We start from the raw sequence: 27133 nt of genomic DNA, 5'->3' as shown, positions 1-27133 counted from the left end.
TCCCATTTGTGGTTATTTTTCAAAGGTCACGACTAGTCCTACAGCCATGCCTGTTCCCTACCCTTTTCGTATTTAGTAACCCCTGCTTTTGATGAGGTGTGTTGACCGCATTAGGTTGGAAAGAATCAAACCTTTTCTGCACCCCTGGATAAGCCCTACTTAGAGCACATGAAGCAACCAAACTTTGCAGTTATCGTTAAGCATCCCATTAGATAAAATAGCTTATAACTCTGTACTGACACTTGGCTGTGGTCTAAGGGTCACAGGTTTCTTTCTTCCTCTCAATGTCAATACATTAAGTATCAATTTTGACTAGGTAATCATTATTATATATAAGCATGTTCTACGTAATGTGCTTTGGTGGAAGCAGTAACTTATCATATTATTATTATTGACATTTTCTCCACTAAGTTTTATCTCTGATTTTCAAATGACAGATTGTGCAAGCCTCAACAAAAAGAAAGCAGCAGAGGTGAATGACTGCTTCAGTGCCAGGGGTGGCATAAATGTGGGGTTTACAGGTATAAAGTGATCGTGCTCCTTATGGTCAAGAATCTTAGAGGGAATGGAGGAATGCCCCGATGTAGAGATGTTAATATCAGGCAGCAGATTAATAATTGTTTTCTTGGCTAGATTGGAAGTCAGTGCTGTTCCTTCACTACCAGTGTAATGTGCCTGAATTTTGTATTTGAAGATACAATACAAGCCACAGCATGGAACACAATCTTTAATTTAATCAGAGTATGGGAGAAGTCCAGCTGGAATGGCATATTCCTAAAGTGTGATACAGAGTAATTACTGGTGCATGAGTGGAGTTTTAAGCTGGTTGGGTCAAAGAAGAAGTTTAGTTTTCAGTAGAGTCACGTTTGAGTTATGGGCTAGCTTGCTGGTGTGAGGTAAGAGTGATAAAGTGCTGCCAATGGTGAAGCTTAGCGATTTCACGGAATCCATGAGGGTCCATCACCTACACTTCCTGACAGCTGCGAAAGAGGTTTTGGGGATCACCGCAGTTCAGGGTCAGTCTATTGGTTCCTCCGATGTGGGTTCGGGCACTGCAAAGGAAGAAGAAGACCCTTGTCATCAGGGAATTTCCGACCTGTCCCGGAGACCATCGCATAGGAGAGGAAAGCTGTCCCTAAGTCAGTTTCACAAGACTCTGACAAATGACTCTCTGGATAAGACCTGCTTGCTGATACCTGGAGGGAAGAGCGAGGGGTGAGGACCCCTTCATTTTGAGACGGCACAACAAAGTTTGAAAGTTGTCTAACCAACGTCCCTGTTCCCACCGGTCTCCTGGAGGCACCTCTCAGGGCTCCGAGGACACCAGAGACATTATGTTCATTAAGGTTGTTTTTTTATGTTAAGGTAGTTCGGGACTAATATCCACACTTAGGCCCTTCGCGCAGTACATTACACATGGGTGTAGGCAACAACGTCTTTAGGTCCTCTTTTGGGCCCAGCAGGTTTAGGGAGTCCCAAGCGCCACTCTACCTTTAAGAGGAGAGCTCTTTGTCCTATCTGGAGCAGACTGGGGCACAGATTATTCCTCATCCAAGAAACCCACCTGATTTTTGCTGACTGGCACTGACTCACTTCCCATTCGTTTCCACACCAACTCTTCTCATCTGGTCCCTCCAAGAAAGCAGGGATGGGGATACTGATTTCCAGCAAATTCCATGGGGCCATAATCGAAAAGATAGCTGAAATCAGAGGAAGACTTCTAGCCCACCAACTGCAAGTGGGTGGCCAGGACCTGGTCCTGGGATCATTGTATGCCCCTAATGAGGGACAGGAGCCTTTCGTATGCAGAGCGATAGGAAACATCCTGAATCTCAATTGCAGGACGGTTTTACTGGGGTGGGGGACTTTACCATAGTCTTCAACAACGATCTAGAACGGTTCGCATGGCATGGCGGCAGTGGAGCACGGGGCATTATCAGAGGACATGATACACTGGCTAAAAGACCTCGGCCTTAGGGATATCTGGAAGTTACATAATCCTACAAAAAGGCTTGGACCACTTTCTCAGGACACAAGATGTACAGGATATGGTGAGTTCAATCAGCATTGAGTCCTGCTCCCTTTCTGATCACGCCACACTTTCTATAGACTTGACCATTCCACCCTTGACATCCACTCATTATTCCTGACGCCTACACACACCACCTTTACACAAACCCGATGTGCTCCTTCAGATCCAAGGGGTTCTTAAAACATACCTGACACTTAACGACACAACAGGAAAAGGTATCTCATTCCTATGGGCTGTGCTGAAGGCAGTTTTATTGGGAGAATTTGTGGCCATATCCTCTGTGGATAGTAAATCCCGTAGGGAGAAGAGAGGGCACTTGCTCGACCAGGTGAGCTGGAGCGAATACACTAACAAGCAGGTGCTCCAAGGATCTGGTGGCAGCTGGAAGATGCCAGGAAACAGTTGCCAGGGCTAGAAATGAACAGAGCCGAATATGAGCTCCTCCGTTTTAAACAAACTTTCTACACTGGAAGTAATAAATGCAGAAGGCTCCTTGCGAATTGCCTCCGAGCCCAATGCACTGACATCAATAGCGCCCACCGCATCCCTTAACTATAGGTGACTATGCCAACAAGTGGTCAAGGATCTAGCGTTATGGTGCTCTAAACGCCTTTCATGGCTGGGAATGTTAGCAGCTGTTAAAATGATGCTCCTCTCATGGGTTCTGTATCTTTTTAAAAATCTCTTGGGGGCTCCACCCCTGGGAACTCTTTGATTCCTTCAAAGGGCTCTTCAAAACTTTGTGTGGGCCGATGGGTGCCCCAGAATAAATAGGGACCTGAGCTACCAACCGACGGGGCATACCCAATCTTCACAGGGGCAACCCTGCACAGGACCGCCAGTGATGGCGTCATTGCGGCCAATCGGACATATTGCTCCACATCTTTTGAGACTGCCCCAAAATAGCTTGCTTTTGGGACTCGGTCCTAAACGACATAGGTGAATGCCTCAATATTACGCTACCCCGCTTTCTGGCCTACACTGTCTGTTATGTGAATAGATGCTTATGGTTTCTGTCTTATTTATCTATCACAATATGTAAAAAGTATCATAACTATTTTTTCTACAAGTGCTTCACTAATTATTGAGAAACATATAAATATAAATAAAAAATAAATAAATAAAATATATAGTTATAAAAACTAAAAAAAAAATAGCTTAAAGTACAGCAACATTTGAAAGTTTGAGTTTATAAAATACTACTTTAAATCTCAATATATTCTCTTCCTTATACATTTGTCTCCTCACTGTGTACTTATCTATCTATCTATCTATCTATCTATCTATCTATCTATCTATCTATCTATCTATCTATCTATCTATCTATCTAACTATCTGTTAGAAATGGGGTCTTTGGTTGGCAGTCAGGTTACCCCCTGTCCAAGCAAGGACCCTCACTCTAGTCAGGGTAAGTCACACACAATCCAAATTACCCTGTGCCCACACTCTGGTAGCTTGGCACTGAGCAGTCAGGCGTAACTTAGAAGGCAATGAGTAAAGTATGTGTGCAATAAATCATACAATAACACTATATAGCACCACAAAAATACACCACACAGTGTTTAGAAAAATATATAATATTTATCTGGATATCTGCAGATCAAAACGATAAAAGATGCAATAAGAAATTGTAGAGATATCACTGAAAAGTGATATGAAGTGTCTTAAGTCTTTAAAAAGCAAACAAAGTCTCTTTCAAGCACAAAGTACTTGGTTTGGAGTGAAGAGGAGGAGATGCGTGGAAAATGGTGTGTGTGTCGGTTTCGCCCCTTCACACACGGACTTGCGTCGTTATTTTTCACGCGGGGAAGACGTTGCGTCGATTTCTGGAGAGTCTCCTCTGTGGGTCGCAGGGTTTCAAACGTCCCGGGGTCTGTGCGTGGAATCCTGGGCTTGTTGTCTGGCTGCGTGGAATTTTCTCCCTCACGGCAGGCGCCGCGTCGATTTCCTCTCTCGAAGTCTGGCGACGCTGTCCAGGCGGGCCGTGCGTCGAAGTTCCAGTCGAACCGCAGGCGCCGCGTCGATCTTTTCGTTGCGATGTCGAGTGGCGTCATCCCGGGTCGGCGTGCGGTGAATTTTTCACCGTGGAGCAAGCTGTCCGTCAAATCTTTCGCTGCACGAGGAGTCCAGTTGAACAAAAGAAGTATTTAGGGTCCTGAGACTTCAGGGAACACGAGGCAAGCTCTATCCAAGCCCTTGGAGAGCACTTCTGCAGCAAGGCAAGAGTTCAGCAAGGCAGCAGGCCAACAGCAAGGCAGCAGTCCTTTGTAGAAAGCAGTCAGGTGAGTCCTTTGGGCAGCCAGGCAGTTCTTCTTGGCAGGATGCAGGTTCTGGTTCAGGTTTCTTCTCCAACAAGTGTCTGAGGTGGTAGGGCAGAGGCCCTGTTTTATACCCAAATGTGCCTTTGAAGTGGGGGAGACTTCAAAGAGTGGCTTAGAAGTGCACCAGGTCCCCTTTCAGTTCAATCCTGTCTGCCAGGGTCCCAGTAGGGGGTGTGGCAGTCCTTTGTGTGAGGGCAGGCCCTCAACCCTCCCAGCCCAGGAAAACCCATTCAAAATGCAGATGTATGCAAGTGAAGCTGAGTACCATGTGTTTGGGGTGTGTCTGATGGAATGCACAAGGAGCTGTCAACTAAACCCAGCCAGACGTGGATTGTAAGGCACAGAAAGATTTAAGTGCAAAGAAATGCTCACTTTCTAAAAGTGGAATTTCTGGAATAGTAATATTAAATCCAACTTCATCAGTCAGCAGGATTTTGTATTACCATTCTGGCCATACTAAATATGACCTTCCTACTCCTTTCAGATCAGCAGCTACCACTTCAGTAATGTATGAGGGCAGCCCCAATGTTAGCCTATGAAGGGAGCAGGCCTCACAATAGTGTAAAAACAAATTTAGGAGTTTTACACTACCAGGACATGTAAACTACACAGTTACATGTCCTGCCTTTCATCCACACAGCACCCTGCCCTAGGGGTTTCCTAGGGCACCCATTAGAGGTGACTTATATGTAGAGAAAGGGGAGGTTTATGCTTTTCAAGTACTTTTAAATGCCAAGTCGAGGTGACAGTGAAACTACACACACAGGCCTTGCAATGGCAGGCCTGAGACAAGGTAAAGGGGCTACTTACGTGGGTGGCACAACCAGTGCTGCAGGCCCACTAGTAGCATTTAATCTACAGGCCCTAGGCACATATAGTGCACATTACTAGGGACTTGTAAGTAAATTAAATAGTCCAATTGGGTATGATCCAAAGTTACCATGTTTAAAGACAGAGTCTAAAAGCCAGCAAAAACAGTCCAAAAAGTGGAGGGAGGCAGGCAAAAAGTTAGGGGTGACCACCCTAAGGCATGTCAGGTCTAACACTATCTATATATATATATATATATATATATATATGTATATATATATATATATATATATATATATAAACCTATTGTAGAAAAAAAATCTTTGACTCTTTCCGATGTACTGATCTATGTCTCACCCTATATCTCTCCCAATATATATTCAATTCAACATCCTCTAATACTCCTCTGCCTCCACTCTGTGACTCATCCCAAACCTCATTCTACAACTATGATCTCCAAAATACCCTTATTTAGACTCTTCATTCCTCTATCCCTCCTTGGAGCACCTGCAACAATTAGCACCCATAGCCATTTTTCTCCTACCTGTGGCCATATTGATGGCTGAAGGAGCTGACTTTCATATTCCTGGCTGCAAACACCAAGGAGTAATCAGGGATCCAGGGAACCATTGCCTGCTCTCCTTGATGTGTTCCCAAATGCAATCATTTTTTAAGCATAATCTATTCATTTTTGGTACATGGCCTGCTTCAGTAATATCTATGTGATTAGTTTCTCAACACATTCTTTCAGACTTTGATAAGAGTGATGCACGTATAATATTATGCTTAGAGGTTTCTCTTTATCCTTTTCCACACATCTTCTTTCTATTTGTTCTACTACATCCGGTTGAAAATCCCTTACTTGGTTCCATGTGTAAATGTCCCAGGCACAAGCAAAACTAATGGGTTACTACCAGCTATTAATTTTTTCACTCACACAATAAGTACAAAAGGAAGCAGGAGAATGCAGGAGAAAGCACACCAGGCAGATGTAGCAAATAATGGAGTATTGACAATGATATCTCAGATTACTATAGTATTGGCATTGTTATCCCATGTTAATAGAATCCCACCTCACCAATTTCAGGGGCTTGTCACATCAACATTTCTGACACAAGCATGTTTAAACCCTCTTCAGTAAAAATAGCAAGATAACAAGGCAACATGCAATCTTGAACTCACTGCTTTCCTCATAATCCTCATCAGTATTGCTGCAATCCACAACCACCTCCTTCAATCTGCACACCAAACCTAAAGCTCCCATTGCCTATTACATTACCTGTAATTAAACTGACCGTTAGAAGCAAGTGCCTAAGATGAATCATAGCACATCAGAAGCCAACAACAGAAGGTGAGAGCAACCCTCTGAATGGCGCACTCAACATGCACCCATTCAACAGTATTGTAGATTGCAGCAGGGGACGTTCTGAGACTACTTCACACAATGGCGAATGAGCGAGCGATGCTCCACAAAGGCTTTGGTAGAGCATAGCAGTGTTTGACCTCCAACAAGGCAATTAACGGGAGTCACATAAAAGGTGTGCGATAGGGCAGACACACAGCCAGCTGTACCAGGCACTAAGGCTCTGGTTGGAACATGAGCGAGCCTGTGCCCACTTCTGCTGCATGCCTCAACTGTCATTGTTTTTAGTGTTTTTATGGATAGGAATATTTACCTTTTCATGTTTGGATCCAATGAGAAGGTATGTAGGTCCTTGCTCTTGTGGATGAATCACAATAGTGTAATGTGTTGATAGTAAACTACGACCATTGGCTTCATAATCTTCATCGGAATCACAAGACCTGTCAACTTCTTCAACCTTCCCTTCCCAAAGCTTAATTTGACCTAAAGGAAACTGAAAAAAACACTTCAAACTATGCAAAAGCAACTATCTGTATTGTAATGCATTGTTTGTTTAGTTGACTTTTTATAAGTTACACAGCAGATCATTAGATAAACATACAATAAAGTAAGCATTCTCGTGTTTGTTTTTTATTTTTTATAAGTCACACTGCGGATCATTTGATAAACAAATAACGAAGATAACTTTTTCATAAATCCTCCTGATAAGAGAAATACATTAATTATAAATACAGAATAGTTTAAGCATTTTTTAGATTAATGGTCTTATTTAGGGAGTCTTCTGGATGCAGGACATCTGTCAAAAAGTGGTGGATGTTTTGTCCACCTTATTGTGTAAATATAAGGCCCCTGTGAACTGCACATAGACCAGATGTGTCATCTGCCACTTTCTGATGGATGTCCAACATCAGCCTAACTCTACCTTAGTGAATGCAATCCATACATTTCACCTTTTCTGTTCAACCTCTTCTTCAGAGTCCTACAGGACCTCATCAGTGTCTCTCTCCATCTTAACTTACTACAACCACACTGATATCCAGAGATTATCCTTATGCTGGAAAACATGAAAACTGTAAACAAGTCACAACTTGACCACTGGCTCAGTGCAATAGATGAATAGATGTTGAGTAGCCATCTCAAACTCCAAAACTCAGACTTTAACCAGTGTATAATGGAGGAGCTTACAACTTAGAACCATCTGGCCCACACCATCTTCCCCAAATGAAGTAGAAAACCTCAGATTGATCATGGTACTAAGAGAGTGGAACTCATCAGAGGCAGAAGCATGATAGCTCAACCTCGTAACTTTTGGCCGCCTCAAGCCGAAACCCCTGAAAGCTTGTGAAACTCTACAAGGAAAATGGTGGATGTGGATGAAGTGAGTGAATGTGACTTCCATTATTACTCTGAAATTGGGTCCCTACTTTAAGCTTTGGATCTTTTTGAACAAATAAATCCTGTTTGGAAATGGAGTTGGAGATCTGTTGGGAAAATTTCACTCAAGAGTCAAAATCTGCACTTCTCCTCTCAGTTGCCCACTAAGCGTGATTATGCTGTGGTCATCTCCTTGACTGGTCACAAAAGAGAGTAAGATTTCCAGCTCACCGTCAATATTCTGGATGGCATACCTTTTGACACTGAAGATACCGACAGGATTTCCCTACATGACGCCATTCCTAGCACCAGCTTAAGCTTCAAAGTAGAGTGTGTTGATGTTGAGTGAAAAGGATATCTTTTCATAGCCGGTCAATACCTTGCTGATGATCACACCAATGGTTTTGGGTTTTCAGTGTTGAAGACTCCAAGGTCATATAGCTCTATATCAAATAGTGGAAATGTTGCAGTCGATAATCTCTACCCCCCTTCTTATAGATCCCTCTTTCTTTGGGGAGAGAGTATACATGCTTTCCCTTCCACCTTAGATGGACAGTCAACATGCCCCTATTACTCAGTCACCCCCTCATTACCAAAGTGTGGGCACCTCTAAATGGGCAACCAGGTCATGTTGAGGAAATAGGCATACCCCATATCTTTGAAGTACAAACAATGCTCAATTTAATTCAGGAGAGATGTCTGCCAGGGTTACCATCTTTAACACCTCAATTGAGAGGTTACATTTTAAATAGTGATGTTCTGGAATTTAAATGTAGGACTCTTGCCCATCTGACATCTGGAAGACATTGGGAATAATACTACAGATTGATATTTATATCCTACACTCTTGGAAGACAAAATTGTAAATAAGATCCCAGGTACAACTTGGTAATGCATGTATAAAACATATTTCTACAGCCTGAAACAAACTGAAATCTAAAATAAAACTTTTATATTATATATGGATTTGGATAATGTTGCAGACAGACAGAAGTATAGTAAGACTTAGACATTGCTGACTGCAGTTATATTGGAGGTGTGTTTGATACCTGAAATATTACATAACTGCAGATGGTGTAAATACATTCATTGTAATAAAGTGACACAAAATGATAAAGGATTATTTGTGAAAATATAAAGTATGTTCAAGATGAACTTATGGGAGAGTGGAGTTTTAGAAGAAATTCATTAAGTTTGGGAGAACTGTTTACCACCGCCTTGTGAAACTCACAACAAGGCAGAAATGTGTACTGGTTCAGAGTGACATGTAGAGATGTAGTTTCAATGATCATGAGATGCATAAAATAGTTAGGGTACAACTTATGTTGAACATCTGTACAAGGTAAATCAAGAGACAATTCTTTTTGTCATGCCACACTACACAAATGTGACGGACCATTACATCATAAAAGCCATGAAACCTGCAGCGTTAAACACCCTTGTCAGAACTCAGGAGACTGACAGCCATTCACGTAGACATTTACAGACAGCAATTAGCACTTCTAGAAACAGGTCATGGAAAAATGATCAAGTGTTGGCTCTACAAGCCTAAACCATCTAAGGACCATTACAAAATCGTAACAGAAAACATGGAAAGCAGAGAAAATGTGTTTAAAAGGCCGCCACCTTGTCATTCCAAAGATACCATACTTTATGCAGGAGCCTTGAACGCATGGTCTCGAACATGTCAGGCAGTCAGACATTTCTACGTTGCATGTCGAAGATGAGCATCCTTAATTTAGAAATTTCCACACTTTCTGTTTCCAAAAATCCATTTATGAGTGATTACACTTTAAATTGTTGTTGTTTTGCATAAGTGAGGGAGCATTCCTTTTCCCAAATTTGCAAAGACCAGCCCTCTATCATTAAGCATTACTAGATTGTTGGATTAATTAAGGAACATAAACAGAGTCTTGATGAAGTATTTAAATCCCTAGAATAGGAAGATATATGCAATGTTCAATTCATGCTCTTACGCTAATTGGCTGCATTTTGTATTTATTTTTGTTGAATCTGTTAGTGGTTGCTTAAAATGTCAACATTGCAAGGTCTGTTCTCTCCCTGATGCCTGCCATTATGCAGGTATTTAGCTCCTATGTATGTAGTTATCGGTTGCGAAAAGTACGCTCTTCCATTCATTATGAGGAAAATACAAGTTGAGATGTGCAAAATTCATGTAAATATGCAAAACGTTTGGAAAAGTTTTGTACAATTAAATTTAATTACACAAAAAGCAAAACTGGCATTTGGCGCTATATTTCAGTGCGAAATGTCCTTGCATACATTTTGAATGCAAGCACGCATTTTGTGCTAAAAATACAGCAAAGAACACAAGCACTGAAAACAGAAGCTGCTCACATTCTGGGTGCTTGCTCTAACTTTTTGCTGGGAATGGCATGGAAATATGAAACACGGCGTATCAGCATAATTTTAGAAATTTGTGTAACAAGTGTAGTGCAAGATTAGGCCCATGTTTCAGCAATTTTGCCGGAGTTTAATTACAAGTCACTTTACAATGCTGTTACCAAATGGAGAAAAGAGACCAAAGCTGAGATCCTCTAAAAGGTCACAGAGGCAACTAGCAATATCCTTTTAACATATGAGAACCTGAAGTTTTGATGAGGGTTGACTGAGATCACTGCTGGTGCTGATAGCAGACGTCGGCCTACCCACCGCACAATTACTGACGTATGCAACAATAATCTCGGTGATACGCTGTGGCAGACGGGACAGACCAAACTACCAACACAAAAGTTGTCCTCACTTTTTCGTGCGGCGGCAAGCAGATCTCTTGGCTTTACAAGTCGGACTTGCTTCAGACCCAGACTGATCTGGTGCAGCTCCATAGGAGGTTGGAAGCTGCGTTGAGTAGGGACCTCAATAACAGAAACTGGACAAGGGTATTAGAACATGTTCATACGGTATCGTGTAACACTAGATTCTGCTATACTCAGTTCAACTACCTTCATATGACATATTTTACCCCTCACAGACAATACAATGCAGGGCAGGTAGATAAAAGGTGACCTACATGCAACAAACTAGACACCGACTTTATACATATGACTTGGACCTGCCCTAAGATAACCTGCTTCTGCAGTGGGTGATGACAGACCCAGAGCACGCATCAGCTCAAACAGACCTCCTAAAGCTGGAGGTGTGCCTTCTGGGACTATGTTGTGGTTTGCACTAGAACATTTGGCTAAAATGTGGTGACAATCACTTTGCGGTCACAGCATTCCAGGAAGTGTCAAGCTTCTGGAGGAGATTTAAATGTGGTCAGTTACGTTCAGTTCGCTGCTTGAGGAGGTTAGATATACATGCTACGAACCTAATAAAAGTTTATGAAAAACCTTAGAAGTGCAAATGTCACCAACCTGCTAGATGAATTGGAACCCACGCAACCCAATCACTTTTGAAGTGATTTTGTGGACACCGAGGTGAGAGGGGAGCCGCCACGAGAGAGTGGAACTGGTGTGTATGTTTTTGCTAACCCAAGGTTTTTGCTGACTCAAGGTGTGGGCGGACCTTTGGCGCATTTTGAGACCGGTTGAAGGCAGTGAACCGAGCTGAGGTGTGAGCGGAACAAGGGCGCGTGTGCGATTGGTTGAAGGCAATGAGACGGGAGAGAGGTGTGCTCTTGTTGCTGTATGATGATGTCATGAGCACATGACATTACATCCAGAATGATTGGATAAAGCTGGGGAACGTAGGTACAGGAGAGCAAGCAGTTTTGTTGCAACGATGTTTCTTCTTACGTACAAGGGAAACCTTGATCGTAAATGCATACTCCCATTTTTGATGAATCCTTCTCACGCGAGTCACTTGGCAACAAGCGGTGATCTACACAACATTAATATTTAATTATTTATTGACATGTGGATCACTCGGCAGCAAGCAGTGATACACACACCATTTATATTAATTGGTGATCCCCACACCAATGATATTTAATTATTTTTTGACACATGGATCACTCGGCAACAAGCGGTGATCTGCACACTTCTGAGAGTTATCTGTGATCTGCACACCATTGATATTAAGTAATTGCTGACAATAAAAGAGGCAGAATTTCTTTTTTTCCTCTATATATATATATATATGTATATATACATATACAAGTTATTTGCTGGTCTTCGTTTCAGTGATCAGCACACTGTAGTCCTTTTGAACAATGGAGAAGTAGGTTGTTAGCCCAAAGTACTTCTAGTGTTACTAACAATTCAAATATTCAGACATTATGGCAGGCGCTAATATGTCTGAACTTCCTCATTTCCTTTCAGATAAGGGTGATCCTATTTTGCCCCTGAAAAGATGGAAGCAAATATTTGATTCATACTTACTTGAGATTGTTTGCGAACTGCCGAAAAATGTTCTCCCCCAATCTGTATTATTACATAATTTAGGAATAGAAAGGAGAAATGTGTATGAGAGTTTGGAGGAAATCATTATTGCTCATGGGGAGGGTGAACCAGACCATGTTTTTGACATGTGTGTAATTATGTTGGAGAACCATTTTGGTGCACAGATTACTGTAGAATTTTTCACAAGAGTGCAGGGGAAACAGGAGAAAAATTGGCACGCATGTTGAAACCTTGACAACGTTAGCTCGTACATGCAAATTTGAACAACTGACAGATTTTCTTGTCAGAGACCAGATTGTCAGGTGCATGAACAATGTAAAAGTTCAAGAAAGTTTATTAGCAAAAAATCCTACTTTGAAAGAGACAATAGCTATAGTTGAAGGTACGGGGAATACTAGTATGTGGGTGCAGGAAATACGTGAGGAAAAAGAAAAAGGCAACATTCTTGTGGACGAGTCAGTGAATGAAGTAGGAGGAGTTGGTAGAAATGCAGAGAAGGACATAGACAAGCATGAGAGAATGAAGAGCAAGGAGGGACATAAAAAATTTGAGAAGCAATTTTCTCATAATGATACTCTAATATGAACAAAAAGTGGAGGTGTGAGAAGTTTTAGATGTGGGAGCAAAGGACATCTTTCCAACAGTCCTGGATGTTTCGCAAGGTTAGCAGTCTTCAAGAGATCTGGTAGGAAAGGGCACTATGTAAGGGTGTGTAGATGGAATAAACTACAAGCGGTGAGTTGTACTGAAGGAGAAGAAACATTTTAAGAAATATATATTTTTTAATATTAAGGATTATGGTTGTGTGGCTGCAGATCCAATAGTAATGTTGGAATGTGAAATTAAAACAAAGCTGTAGTACTTGCTGATTTGGTATCACGATACACGATGATTAGTGGCAAGAATTGGAACTCAATATTTGGGAATGGAGAAATTGAATTACTACCACCAGATACAAATCCTATTGGGTATGGGGGCATTCGGTGATGAGAATTAAATTTGATGAGCATGAAACAAGTGGGAAAGTGTATGTAGCGAAAAGAGGTGATAACCTTTTAGGATGGAGACATCAAAGGGACATGGGATAATATTAAATCCAAATTCCAAACAGAAAGTTTTAACAATGGCAAATGATGGATTCTCAGATGAAATAGTTTCTAGGTTTCCTAAGGTATCTCGAGATGATTTAGGGTTACTTAATTTTTTTTAACATAGAATTGTTCTCAAGAATGGTGCAATACCATGTGCGTCTAAAGTAAGGAAGGTTTCTCATATGATGTTAGCACCACTCAAACACAAATTAAAGAAATTAAAAGAAAGAGGAGTAATTGAAGAAACTGAGTGCTCAGAGTGGTTGCCCCAATAGTTCTAGCATCAAAAGATGGGGGTAAAGAGAGTTGTAGGAGTGTTGACTTGAGAGGATTAAATAAACACATGTGGGTTGATCGTCAACCATTACTGAATATTCCCAAAACTTTGGATTTAATCTAAGATGCTGAGTTATTTAGTGTGATGGATTTGTCCCCTGCTTACCACCAGGTTATACTCCATCCTGATTCTAGGCCATTAACATAATTTGTAACCCCGTTGGAAGCATTTAGATTCATCCAGAAGCCTTTTGGACTTTTGGAAGCAGCGGCATGCTTTCAGAGGGTCAAGAAGATAGTGTTGGAAGGGTTGGACAAAGTTTTCTTTTTCCAGGAGGATATTTTGGTCTATGGACTAAACCAATGTGAACATGATGAAACACTGTGGAAGATGTTGGAGCGATTAGAGTATGAAGTCTTGGTGATAAAAAAGGTAAAGTGTAAGTTCAGAGGATGCACTTTAACTTATCTGGGGCCCATTATCTCAGGTGAAAGGTATCATTCCAAAAGTTGATTTAGCAAACAGTATTGTGGAAGCTCCAAAACCAGAAAAAAAAGACCAAATATGATTGTTTTTTAGTTTGGCAGAATTTTCTTCAAAATTCATCCAAACTTTTGCTAGTGTTTTTAAACCAATGAGGATGCTGATAAAGAAGGGTGCGCAGTTCAACTAGACTGGATTGAAGAATGTGACCAGTCTTTCGAAAGTATTACATGCAGCATTGGAAAATGACCAACTTTGGGACATTTTGATGCTCACAGGAAAACAAGTTTATTGACCGATGCCTGTCTGAAGGGTTTGGGTGCAGTTTTAGCCCAAATGGTGAATGGTGAAATGAAGGTGATAGCTTTTGCTTCTCGCTTGTTAAAAGCTGCTGAAGAGCGTGATTCAGTTATTGAACGAGAGGCCTTAGCTGTATATAGGGCAATTATCCACTTTAAGTTTTTTTTTATGGGGAAATACCATGTCTGGCCAGATCGGAGCATCAACCACTTACTCGTATGTTCTTATGTAAGGAGATGCACAATGTATCCCCTATGATCAGGAGGTGGTCAGATGGATTGACGAGTTATAATTTTACTTTTGAGTATATACCTGGAGCAGGGAATGTAATGGCTGATTGTCTCTCTAGACTGCCAATCAACCAGAGTGTAGATGTGTGTGAAGAAGTAGCTGTAGATTGGGTATATGAATCAGCCCTGGAGGAAAGGGAGTGGGACAATGCTATTTCAAATAACTTTGAATTATCTACATTAAAGGAACTCACTGTAAACGGTTGGCCAAACAAGAAAGATATACTATCGAATGTGGAAGGGTTTCTTTGTGTAAAAGACAAACTTTAGTGATGGGAAAGTATTAAGGGGGAGCGGGTGGTACCACCTGATGTTTTGAGACAGAAGTTAATTAACTTGGCTCATAAAGGACATTCAGGGAGAAATTTGACCAAGGCTTGTTTGCGTGAATGGTACTGGTGGCTAGAAAAGGATCAAGAGTTTGAAGTGGTGGTAAAGGATTGTTGGCATTGTGCGAATAATGACAAAACAAAGAAAACTCGCACAGTTCCTCGGTCACCTGCTGAGGTTGCAGTGGAGCCATGGACTAAGCTAGGTCTAGATATAGCAGGGCCATTTGATCTTCTAGCCAATGATGAATTATATGTTATGCTGCTGGTAGACTATACATCTAAGTGGGCGGCCACAAAGTGGATGGCTATGGTAAACACTAAAATAGTAATCACATTTTCAAAAGAAGAATTTTTTAGGGAGGGTGCTCCAAAAACTCTTATAACTAATAATGGGGTACAGTTTGTATCCCAGGAAGTGAAAAATGTTCTTAAAGAATTATCAATAACTCATTTCAAGACAACCTTCTATTCACCTCAAGCCAATGGTTTAGCATAGAGTATGAATAAGATGATAACAAATTGTGCACAGCGAGCGCTCTTGAATAAATGGTGGGCACACTCTGTCACTCCTAATAGTGTAACATCTATATCTCCATTTGTTTCACTTAAAGGCAGGAAACCACATTGTAAACTCAATCCTGTGTGGCTAAAAATAAGGGGGGAACAAAATGTCGAGTTTCCAAATGATGAACTTGTTCTGCGTAGGCGGGAACATCAAAATAAATACAGTATAAAACTCACTATGACGCTAAGAACTGTGCACATTGTAAAGACGGAGACCGGCAGTAACAGGTAATCATTTTATTCCTAGATAATGCGGGTACATTACAGGAGCAATGTCGGAATCGCTCCGTTCATCCCGACTGCTTTCATCCTAACCGCCACCTCCCGAACCCCCGTCTCGTAGATCGAATGTCAACCTTCCACATTCGATCTACGCACCACACATCTTCCCCTCTTATCAACAACAACAAAAACAAATAACATACTTAAAATCGGGAAAATACATATAAGAGAAAATACATAATACATGTACCTCTAAAGAAAATACATTTTCTACATTGAATTGGAAGCATTCCCATTAAGTTGACTTCCCATCACAAATTCATTGAAATGCCTTGGTAATTTCCTTTCTCTCAAACTTTTGCGAATAGGTATGAAGTCATCCTCCTGATTCCCGGATTCAAGACCACGGGAGTCACCACCTCCTTCACCTCTGTCTGACCGCGCATCCTCGTATCCCCACAAATATCCACTCTCTTCATCAAAATCTTCACACACAGATTCCTGGGAAAAGTTACTTGCCTTAAACAAACTCACATGCCGCAAATTTCGTACTCTTCCATCCTCAAGCTGAACTGCACCATTCAATACCTTCACCACTTTCATAGGGCGTGACCATCTCGCATTCCCTTTATTTATTAGCCCGAAGTTTTTCACACGTACATACTGTCCAATTGCCAAGTTTGGCATAGTTTTTCCACTATTGATTTTGTTTAAAACTTTGTTTTGATACTCTTGCACCCGATTTTTCACAGAGCTAAAGTCTACCCCACCAAAACTTCCTTGCCTTCTGTTCATCAACCACCAAAGGATTAGTTTAGAAGAGGGTTTCCGACCCCTCAATAACTCAAAAGGTGTTTTTCCAGTGACTGAATGTGGCGTAATTCTGTATGATAACAACATATTTTGGATGGCCTCCTTCCAAGACAAATTAGATTCTAAAGCTAATTGTATAGTGTCCTTGATAACCTTGTTGAACCTTTCAACCTGACCATTACCTTCAGGATGGTATAATGACACCCTCACATGATTTACCCCACAGCTCTTCAAAAAGGAACTCATCTTAACAGAAGTAAGTTGTACACCATTGTCCGAAACAATAGTTTCAGGAATTCCTTCCCTCGCAAATACATCTTTTAAGAATTGGATCACAGTATCAGTAGTTATATTGCCAACCATACGAACCTCTGGCCATTTGGAAAAATAATCAACTAAGACAATCGCATACCCTTCCTTAGCAGCTAAGTTAACAAACGGCCCCATAAAATCAATTGCAACTTTGCGCCACGGGCCATCTGGCAACTCAATCAACTGTAATGGTACCACTAATGGTTTCACAGACTTGTCACTCAATACACACTTACCACACCCTCTTACCCAACGATCTACCATACCATCTAACCCCGGCCACCAAAAAACTTCTTTGATCTTCCTCCTGGTACTTGCCATGCCACCATGACCTTCATGTCCCAACTTAACAATGGTATCACGCATACCATAGGGAGGCACAATTTTATCACCTCTTAATATAAGGTCATTCGACACAGACAATTCCTCTTTAATCTTCCAAAATGTACTGCTCTCGCCTCGTAAACTATGCTCTGATGGCCATCCTTTCAAAATAAACTCTTTCCCTTTCAACAAAACCACATCCTTCTGCATTTCTCTCATCCACACACATTCAGATAAATTGTCATGCACATTTCCATTTTGCAAAAACATAACATCCTTACAAGTGAACGCAACATCGCACTCTCCATCATCAATTTCCTCGGCACTACTATGCGATAGTGGTAACCTAGACAACCCATCCGCCACACAATTACTTTTCCCTGGAAGATGCAAAATCTCAAAGTGATACATTTGTAATTTCGAAGCCAACCTTGCCAACCTAGGAGTAAGGTTCCTTCCCCCTCCCGTGCTCAAAATATTAATCAGAGGTTTGTGATCCGTACAAATTTTAAATTTGCGCCCCCATATATACATCCTAAATCGTTGCACAGCCCACGTAGCGGCCAATAACTCCTTCTCAATTACAGAATAGTTCCTCTCTGCTTGAGACAGAGTACGAGAAGCATATGCGACCACCCATGTGTCTCCTTTCTTCTTCTGAGACAAAACCGCACCAATACCATATGCGGAAGCATCTACTGCTATAGTACATTCAGCAGTTTCATCAAACGATTTGAGACAAGATGCATTGACAATTTCTTCCTTTATAGTCGAAAACTCCTTGGAATGTATCTCTGTCCAGCAGAACGTCACATTTTTCCTCAGCAAGGCACGGAGGTTCTCCACCTTGGATGCAAAGTTTTCCACAAAGCGAGAATAAAACTCTGCTAGGCCTAAAAATGAGAACAATTGTTCCTTGCACCTTGGTTCTGGAGCCTCACTAATAGCTTTGATGTGACTAACCTTAGGTCGAATACCATCCTTAGAAATGATATGACCTAAATATTCCACGTGGCTCTCTCCAAATTTGCACTTTTGATCCTTAGCAGTTAATCCATAGTCACTCAGTGCTTGCAATACTGCTTTTAAGTTCCGGTCGTGCTTAATTCTGTCGCGACCATATACTAAAATGTCATCCTGGAATACCTTTGCCCCCTTAACATTCGAAAGTATTTTGGACAATTCCCTCTGGAAAACTGCAGACGCACTAGCCAATCCAAACGGCATTCTTTTGTACTGGAATATTCCTTCCGGAGTAATAAAAGCTGTACAATGTTTAGACTCAGGACTTAAATGTATCTGGTGATACGCACTCGCCAAGTCGATGGTTGAAAATACAGTAGCATCTCCAATAGAGGACATCAATTCCTGCAAATTTGGTAAAGGAAATGCATCTATCCAAATTGCATCATTGAGCGCCGGCAGGTCAACACACAACCTGAGATCCCCACTGGATTTTACCGAAATCACAATCGGAGAAACCCAATCGGAGCACTCAATTGGTTCAATAATATCATTATCACACAAATCCTTTAACATCTCCTTCAATTTTTCTCTATAATTCAAGGGAACATTCCTCAACTTCTGCCTTATAGGAACAGCATTCTCCTTTAATACAATTGTATGTTTAAAATTTTTCATACTTCCCAAACAACCACTAAACACGGTAGGAAATAGTCCCTTTATATCACGATACAAATCATTCTGGGACGTATCCATACTCACAATGCACACTGGCGGAGTAGCATTAGGGTCCACCCTCAACCCCAATTGACATATATGTGGCCAACCCAGAATAGTTGCCCCTCCTTCTGCCACAAGAACTTCACCTGAACACTTCTTTCCAGCATATTCGATTTCTGCCTGTATTTTTCCTACAATAGCAATTTTATGACCAGAATAACTACAAGGACTGGTTTTTGTTTTTTGTAAACTCCTTCCAGGCCACAACTGATTAAAAAGAGACTTGCCTATTATGGTGTACCACGCACACGAGTCCACCATAACTTCCACTCGTACACCGTCAATATTTTTGTAACACTTAGGAAATTGAAGCTCTTTTCCCTTAATGTTACGCTCTTGAATGCTTAGTACCAAATTCTGAATTCCTCCCTCAACCTCATCATCATCCACATTCTCCACAACACAACTCACTTTTTTTTCAAAACTTCTGCATACGCGTGCAAAATGTCCCTTTTTTTTACATGCACTGCAATTTTTCCCAATCGCCGGACAACCATTAAAATTTGCAAAATGCGAACTGGCGCCGCATCTAAAGCACGCTTTAGTATTGTTGTACATGCTAGACTTGTTATCCCCAGATTTGTTGTCCCCACTACCAGCCCGTGCAACAATTTTTTTCTTTTTGTCCATGCATTCCCTGTTTTTACTTACAGTACAAACTTTGTCACAATCTTTAACTTCCCTCCTCATAGTTTGAATGCAATCTTCGGTAATCTCAATGCTCCTCGCCACTTCAACAGCCATTTTTAAAGATACTTCCCCAGAAGACCAAAGTTTCTCCTGTATTTTTTTAGATTTAGTCTTCATTAATAATTGGTCCCTCAAAACTTGGTCATATGTCATATTGTCAAAAGCACACGTAACCGCTAAGCCCCTTAACACTGCCATATACTGGTCAATGGACTCATCAGCCTTCTGTTCCCTGGAATAAAATTTGTATCTTTCCATAACTACATTTATTTTCCGGCCATACCTATCCTGTAACTGTTGTAAAGCACATTTATACACATCTACCCCATGCACATTATCTACAGGTGGTAAATTTTTTAATTCCCTTAACCCTACAGCGCCCAAACGATGTTTAAGCAATGACAGGTGCCTATAAGGTGAACATTCGCCCTCTTCCAACACATCAACATATGCCTCAAATAAATCCAACCACAATTCCCACTGAATGGGCGGATCTCCTGGTTCATTAAAAAAAAATGGTGGAGGTTGAATACTAGACATTCTGTAATTAACAATGTCCTATATCAATAATCACTGAATGCAGTTGAACAATACAGTTTTTCCTTTTTTTTTCTTTTTTTTTTTTTTAACAGAGTCCAGTCACAATAAATTCCGGCACATCCAACAAGTCAAATGTATAGATAAAAGGTTCTTCTTGTAATTATAAGCACAAGGTGTGCCTATCACCGTATTCCAAATTAAACGTGCCAAATTCCTTGTAATTGTATTTATGGCACAATAAGCGTGCCTAGTTCCTTGTAATTGTAGACAATATTTGCATGCACGATGTCTACTCCTTAAAGATGGCTGCTAATTTGCTATTTGTAGAATTCAAAAAAATCTCTGAAGAAACCACTTCAAAATGGCTGCCTCAACGGTGTTGTTCACTCTTTAGAGTAATTTGGGCACACTCCAACCCATAATTCCTGGCATAGTTGCAGATATTTTTCCCGAAACAGGAATCTTGCTAATACAGGACATCAAGAGGTTCTTAATGCGCCGCCCCTCAAGTTATGGAAACACCAGCAGCCAGAAAATCGCCAAAAATAAAAGCAGGATCCTCACCACCGACATCGCTGAAAAGACCTAATATAATAAGAAAGGGGCATTCAAAACGAATGGGTCATTTTTTTTTTTTATTTTTTTTTTTTATTTTGTCCTCATATTCATCCCCCGTGCTTTGGTTAAGTAAAAAAAGGCAATGACACAACAAACGACAACATGCCACCAAACCTCAGTAGATCATCCCCTCTAATCTACTGATTGTACTTTCTCGTACGGGAGTCATTGATCAAAAGTTATCACTTTCAATCGTAGCCAAAGCAGCACCTCCAGAGAACGAGGGGGAGATCTTAATCATTGGACTTTAAATTATTTATTTTTTTTTTATTTTTTTTTGAAGTATACGAAGTTTATATGACACAAAAAAAAAATAATATGTTATTGATACACATTTTCCCAATATAACCAAAAATTATCTTTTCTAGACAAGGGGCCCCATTGTTCCAATGTACAGATTCGATTTACAGCTGTCTGCCACTCCAACACCCGCGGAGGCAGAGGATCAATCCATTTACGACAAATTTCTCGCCTAGCTAGAAGAATTAATATGAACAGCAAATGCTCTTGCTGAACTGACAGTTTCTGATAATTTGTAACCTGGTCCCACACCCCAAACACCACCAATGCTGGATTTACAACTAAGTTTACATTAAAAATTACTTTAAAAATACTCTCTATGTCCCCCCAATAATTCAACAACTTAGTGCAATGCCAAAACATATGAATATCATCCGCCTTATCATCCCCGCACCTTGGACAATTTTTCTGAGATTTCCCAATAGCTGTTAATTTGGCCGGAGTCCAGTAAACCCTATGGAGTGTGAACAGATGATTTTTCTTCAGCCCTGCAGGACTAGTAGTAAGCCACAGTATTGAACAAGACTTTTGCCACAGTGTTTTAACATCTAAAGTTGGGAAAGTTGCTCCCCACTTCGACAAGGGGAGGGAAGCGCTATCATCTGATGATTCTAACAGAGCGTGGTACCACAATGCAACCTCTTTGTTGATAGCTCCCTGATTTAGCTTCCCTTCCCATATACTCCTCCCTATTTCCCCAATTCGACGAGACTTTACCCAACTAGATATTTGAAGATACTTAAATCTAGAAACTGTCCTGCCAGTACCTTCCTGGAATGCGCCCCAGCTTAACACTTCGTCTCCTTCCATCAATTGGCCCCATCTTTCCACCCCACTTGTTCTCAAAGGAGTTGATAGTTTGTCTATGAGGCATTCCGGAGTGCCAGGCGAATCCCAAATGGGAGCTGAGCTACAAAAATAAGGTATCTCTAACGCCCTCCGAAAATGCATCCAAACTTTACATGCATGTCTGGGGAGTTTCAAGCGAACTTTCTTGAAGTAACTGGGGTGTCCAAATTTATATAAAAAGTGATCTGCTCCTTCTTCAAGGTGAGCCGTTAATGCTCCCCAGACTGAATCGTGCTCAGTCCTTTTATTCAATAAAACTCTAATATTTTTTAGGTGAAAAGCCAAATAGTACTTAAAAAGGTCTGGAGACGCAATACCTCCCCATTCCCTTTTTCTACTCAACTTCTTCCAAGCAATCCTAACTCCCTTGGAAGCCCATACAAATGAGGATAACTCCCCTTGTAGTTTTTTAAACCAACTCTTCTCAAACTCTAATGGGATAGTGTTGAACAAAAAAGTAAATTTTGGAAGGATACACATCTTCAAAATATTAGATCTCCCAATTATCGTAAGAGGAAGAGCAACCCACGCTTTTAACAGTTTTTTGGTTTCCCTATATACTATATCAAAGTTCAATTTAGCTACCTCGTTAAAAGCAGCTGTTAACCGAATACCCAAATATCTGATCTCTTGTTTAACTAAAGGGGAAGCATACATCAAATTCCAACACATTATTTCTGTCTTTTCTGCATTTATGCTGTACCCAGAAAGACTTCCAAATTGTTCCATCAAAGCAGTGACCTTAGGTAGAGTAGAGCTAACATCACTCGTATATATCATCAAATCATCTGCGTATAAAGCCAGTTTTTTTTCCCATCCCCCAGTTCTAAATGGAATAATCTCTTTAGAAGACCGGAGTAAAGTTGCCAAGGGTTCAATGTATAAATTAAAAAGCAAAGGAGATAGGGGGCATCCCTGTCTCGCACCTCACCAAATCCTAAATTCTTGTGTTAAATGGCCATTTACCAGAATTCTCGCTAGAGGACATCTATACAGTTCTCCTATTGCCCTGATAAAAGGGATTCCCAAGCCCGCTTTTTCCAGAACCACCTTTAGAAACAACCAATTAACACGGTCAAAGGCCTTGGCCGCATCAAAAGACAAGATCGCCAGAGGCGCCTTCTCGTGAACCGCCAAATCAATTGCAGCAAATAACTCGTGAGTTATCTCATGAAGCTGCCTCCCCTTCATAAAGCCCTTTTGGTCCGAATGGATTAGATTGCCAGCAACTCTCCCCAGTCTCTTGGCTAAAAGTCCTGAATAAAGTTTATAGTCTACGTTCAGCAAAGAGATGGGCCTATAGGAGGAACATGACGTGGAATCCTTACCCGGCTTTAGCAATAAGCAAATTGTCGCCTCTCTCCAGGAATTGGGAATTTGGGTCCCTTCTATCAACATAGAGTTGAATAACTCTAATAAAAAAGGGATAAGTTCCTCCCCCAAAGCCCTATATAATTCGTTAGGGAGACTATCTGGCCCCGCTGCCTTACCTTTTTTTAGTGCCTTTAGACCTTCCGCCAACTCAGCCTCATTTAACTTATCATTCAGTAGGAGCCTCTTCGACTCCTCTAAGACTGGAAGATCTACATTATCTAAGAATTCTCTTACCGGCTCTTCTAAGTTAACCGAACTTTCTGAATATATCTCCTGAAAGAAAGATACGAATGCCCCCTCAATCTCCTCTTGCTCCGTACAGACCTGATTCGCAGGCTCTAATTTGACTGATAAAATGTGCCTTTTGGAAAAGTCTGACTTAACCTTCCACGCTAACAGTTTACTGCAGCCTTCTCCATAATCAAAATGAGCATATTGACTACTTTCCCATTTTAACCTGCAGCGGTTTTCCAAAAAAGCATCTAGATTAGACCGGACCTTTTCCTCTTGACAAGACAGCTCCATTACTAAATCCGTTTTCCCTTCTAACTGCGCATTATACCTTGCAACCTGCATGGTTTTCAATGACAACTCCATGTTTCCCAACTTTTCCCTCTCTTCACGATACTTATAAGCTGCAAGGTTAACTAGCCTCCCTCTTATAAAAGCCTTGAACGCATCCCAAACACACCCCAAACTTGCTGTTCCTTGATTCAACTGAAAAAATTCTCTAGTATCTTTTTTTTAACACTTCTACTAATGCGTCGTCTAAAAATAGAGCACGATTGATTGTGCTCCTAATTGTCCTGTTACTCACCCTAATATCTAAATGTAGTATTACTGCAGAATGGTCTGACAAGTGTGCTGTGTTGTGAGCTACCCTTCTTACCTCCGGGCATAAACTTTTATGAATTAAAAAAAAATCTATTCTAGATCTATGCCCATATTTTTTAATGTGGAATGTATATCTATCTCCTTCACCCCTTCTCCAGTGCCAGACATCTACCAAGCCTAAATCCTGCATTGCTTGCTTCACTACTGCCCTTGTTTTAGGTGAATTAACCGTACCCCTAGGGGTTGACTTATCCTGTACAGGGTCTAGCAGTATATTAAAATCCCCACCCAACACCACTGGGTACCTAGCTGAGAGTAGAATATTAAATAAGTCTTGAAATGGCGATGGGTCGTCAATATTCGGCCCGTAGTAACCCGACACTGTAATCCAATGACCACCTACACACAGCTCTACCACTACCCACCTCCCTCTAGGATCAGCATGTACTATTCCTACCCTGAACCTCATGGATTTCTTAATCAAAACTGAATGGGTCATTTTGTGATAACTTCTCTTAAAAGGAATATTGCGATTTTAGACTCAGGGAATGTCTGGAGTATATCTAGATTAACAAAACTAAATGAGGTTGGTTCAGGAACTATGCTAAAAGAGAGCCATGGGGTGGAGGATTTGATTGATGATAAAGAAGAGAGAAATATAAACCTACTTGGCACAAAGACTACGTAATGGTGAAAGTTACAAACTACAGAATTAAGTCATGAATGGAAGAATTTTATCAAATAAGCGAACCTTCTACTGTTATTCATAAAGTGATCACAATTATCGACACATTTGACTTATATAATTGAAGGAAAAGGTGCGGCAATTCTTGCCTCTGCCCAGAGTTTTTGTATAGTATGTATATAATATGTTTAATTTTCCTTTTGTACACATATGATTTTCAGGATATAATTTGTTCCATTAGAAGCTTATTATTTTAATATTGATTTTGAACTGTTGTATTCTGATATGTTATTTTAAGGGAGAGAGATGTGTTGTGGTTTACATTAGATCACTTGGCTGGAATGTGGTGACAATCACTTTGAGGTCACAGCATTCCAGGCAGTGTCAAGCTTCTGGGGGAGATTTTAATGTGGTCAGTTATGATCCGTTCGGTGCCTGAGGAGGTTAGATGTACATGCTTCGAACCTAATAAAGGTTTATGAAGAACCTTTGAAGTGAAAAGTATATTCTTAACTGACTATCCCCTACCTCGACAGCAAAGAAAGCAGGAGCTAGGTTTTGAGATTGGGCCTGGTTCTTGCTAGGTGGACCCTTGCCATGCACTTGAGATCACCTGAGGCCCCGCCCATTGTAGGTGGAAAAGGGAGGTTGACTGTTGGGGACTAGTGGAGGAATCAGCCCTGAGAGACAAGGAAAGATGAGGTCTGCTGTGCCGACCACTTGCAGAGGACCAGGCGGGCTTCTTGGCAGGCTTTGTGGGGCTGGAAGAGAGATGAAAGACAAGCATTTAGTGAAGGACACTAATGGCCTTACCCCAGACATTGCTTAGACAAAATTATGATTGGAGTTTATACACTGGATGTCCTTCGAATATATGGCTAAAGTTGAATACATTTTTTAGTTGGAGTGTTTACGTTTGGCAATGTATAACCCGATGGCTGTCCTTGATAGAAATGCTTATAAAGCTTGGACCTGCTTATAATGTTATTCATCAGCTGCTATTGAAATAATGCATATGACAATATACACCATTTAAACAAATATGAGAACTTGAATTTTATTCCTTGTAATACATGGTCACATTATGAACTTCCCTCCCCATAAAGCATCCACCTTTGTTTTTTACCCCTTCATATAAAAATAGATAGTATGGCTTCTGATTCTAGAATTAATGGGGAATTTGTATTGCGAAAAAAACACACCAATATGCAGCGAGTAATTTACTGCAAAAACATTTCATGAGCAGTTTAATATAAGCCTTTAAAAAACACACATTTGCTCAGAATATGTGGAGCATGCAGATAGATTCCTACTTTCAGTGTTAAGATGATGCCTCAAACGTATTTTTTGTGTTAATGACGTTAATGAGTTTACTGTTCAAAATAATTCAGAAAAGTTGAAAATCCAGTCACCCATTGTACTGGATCAATAGCGCCGTAATTCTCTTCCATGATCATCTATTCACACTACCTGCTGCCTCTTGCTGCAAATATTATGACAAGAGGTGGGCAAACTTCCGACAGTGTAAATGAAACAGGAAATTCGCCCTTTTTTCACCAACAGAGGGCAATTCTGGCTGATCTGCTTTTCAGTGGGCAGAAAAAAGCATGTGCTGTACCTGCATGCAGAAAGGACATCTTGGCGCTGTAGCAGTCAGATACCATGCACAAGCTACCCTGATGGGAAAGGTGCCCTGAAGACCACTGCCAGGTGCCAACTCGTTTAACTAAACTAATGCAATTACCATTAATATGATTGCCTCGTTCAGCCCCTGAAAGTGCAGGACGGCACAAAAAATCCTCACTCTGTGCATTCCTCACTGTGCAGAATAAAAGGATTTTATTCTGTGTGGAATTTTCCCTTCATTCGGTTTTCAATATGGGACAGGCCCACATTTTCGAACCTGGTTACCGCGGATTGAAAAGAAAGGAATTTTGCTCACCCAGTAAAGTGACATAAAATCTCAACTCTAATAAAAGTAGAGTAGTAGAATACCTATGTATTTTTTTTTACCGGTGGCTAGTGATGTCACAATTAGCTTGCAAGAAAAACAAGCATTTTCAATGTAATAGGTCTTGCATTTGAAAAAGTTTGAGCTTTTGGTAATGTAATTACTTAATGTGTTTGTGCGATGATTTTTGATTATTTGTAAACACATTTGTTTTGTGTGATCTAAGTGTTTTGAATTTGTAAATAATGTAAGCACTTTGTTATGTGCAGTAAAATAT

At 40.8% G+C, this 27133-nt stretch overlaps 1 protein-coding gene across 2 annotated transcripts in view; it reads right to left on the bottom strand.

Annotated features, from left to right (window-relative positions):
- PLEKHH2 (pleckstrin homology, MyTH4 and FERM domain containing H2) overlaps positions 1–27133 on the bottom strand; it is an 812518-nt gene that overhangs the window by 225810 nt on the left and 559575 nt on the right. For both annotated transcript variants that reach the window (XM_069233993.1, XM_069233994.1), the window contains one exon: positions 6840–7019. In XM_069233993.1, coding sequence (XP_069090094.1) covers positions 6840–7019 — 180 coding nt within the window. The remainder of the gene's footprint in view (positions 1–6839; positions 7020–27133) is intronic.

The sequence above is a fragment of the Pleurodeles waltl genome, chromosome 5, assembly GCF_031143425.1.
Source record: "Pleurodeles waltl isolate 20211129_DDA chromosome 5, aPleWal1.hap1.20221129, whole genome shotgun sequence".
Taxonomy (NCBI): domain Eukaryota; kingdom Metazoa; phylum Chordata; class Amphibia; order Caudata; family Salamandridae; genus Pleurodeles; species Pleurodeles waltl.
The sequence above is the reverse complement of the archived record's forward strand: the minus strand, read 5'-3'. Positions and strand labels throughout refer to the sequence as shown.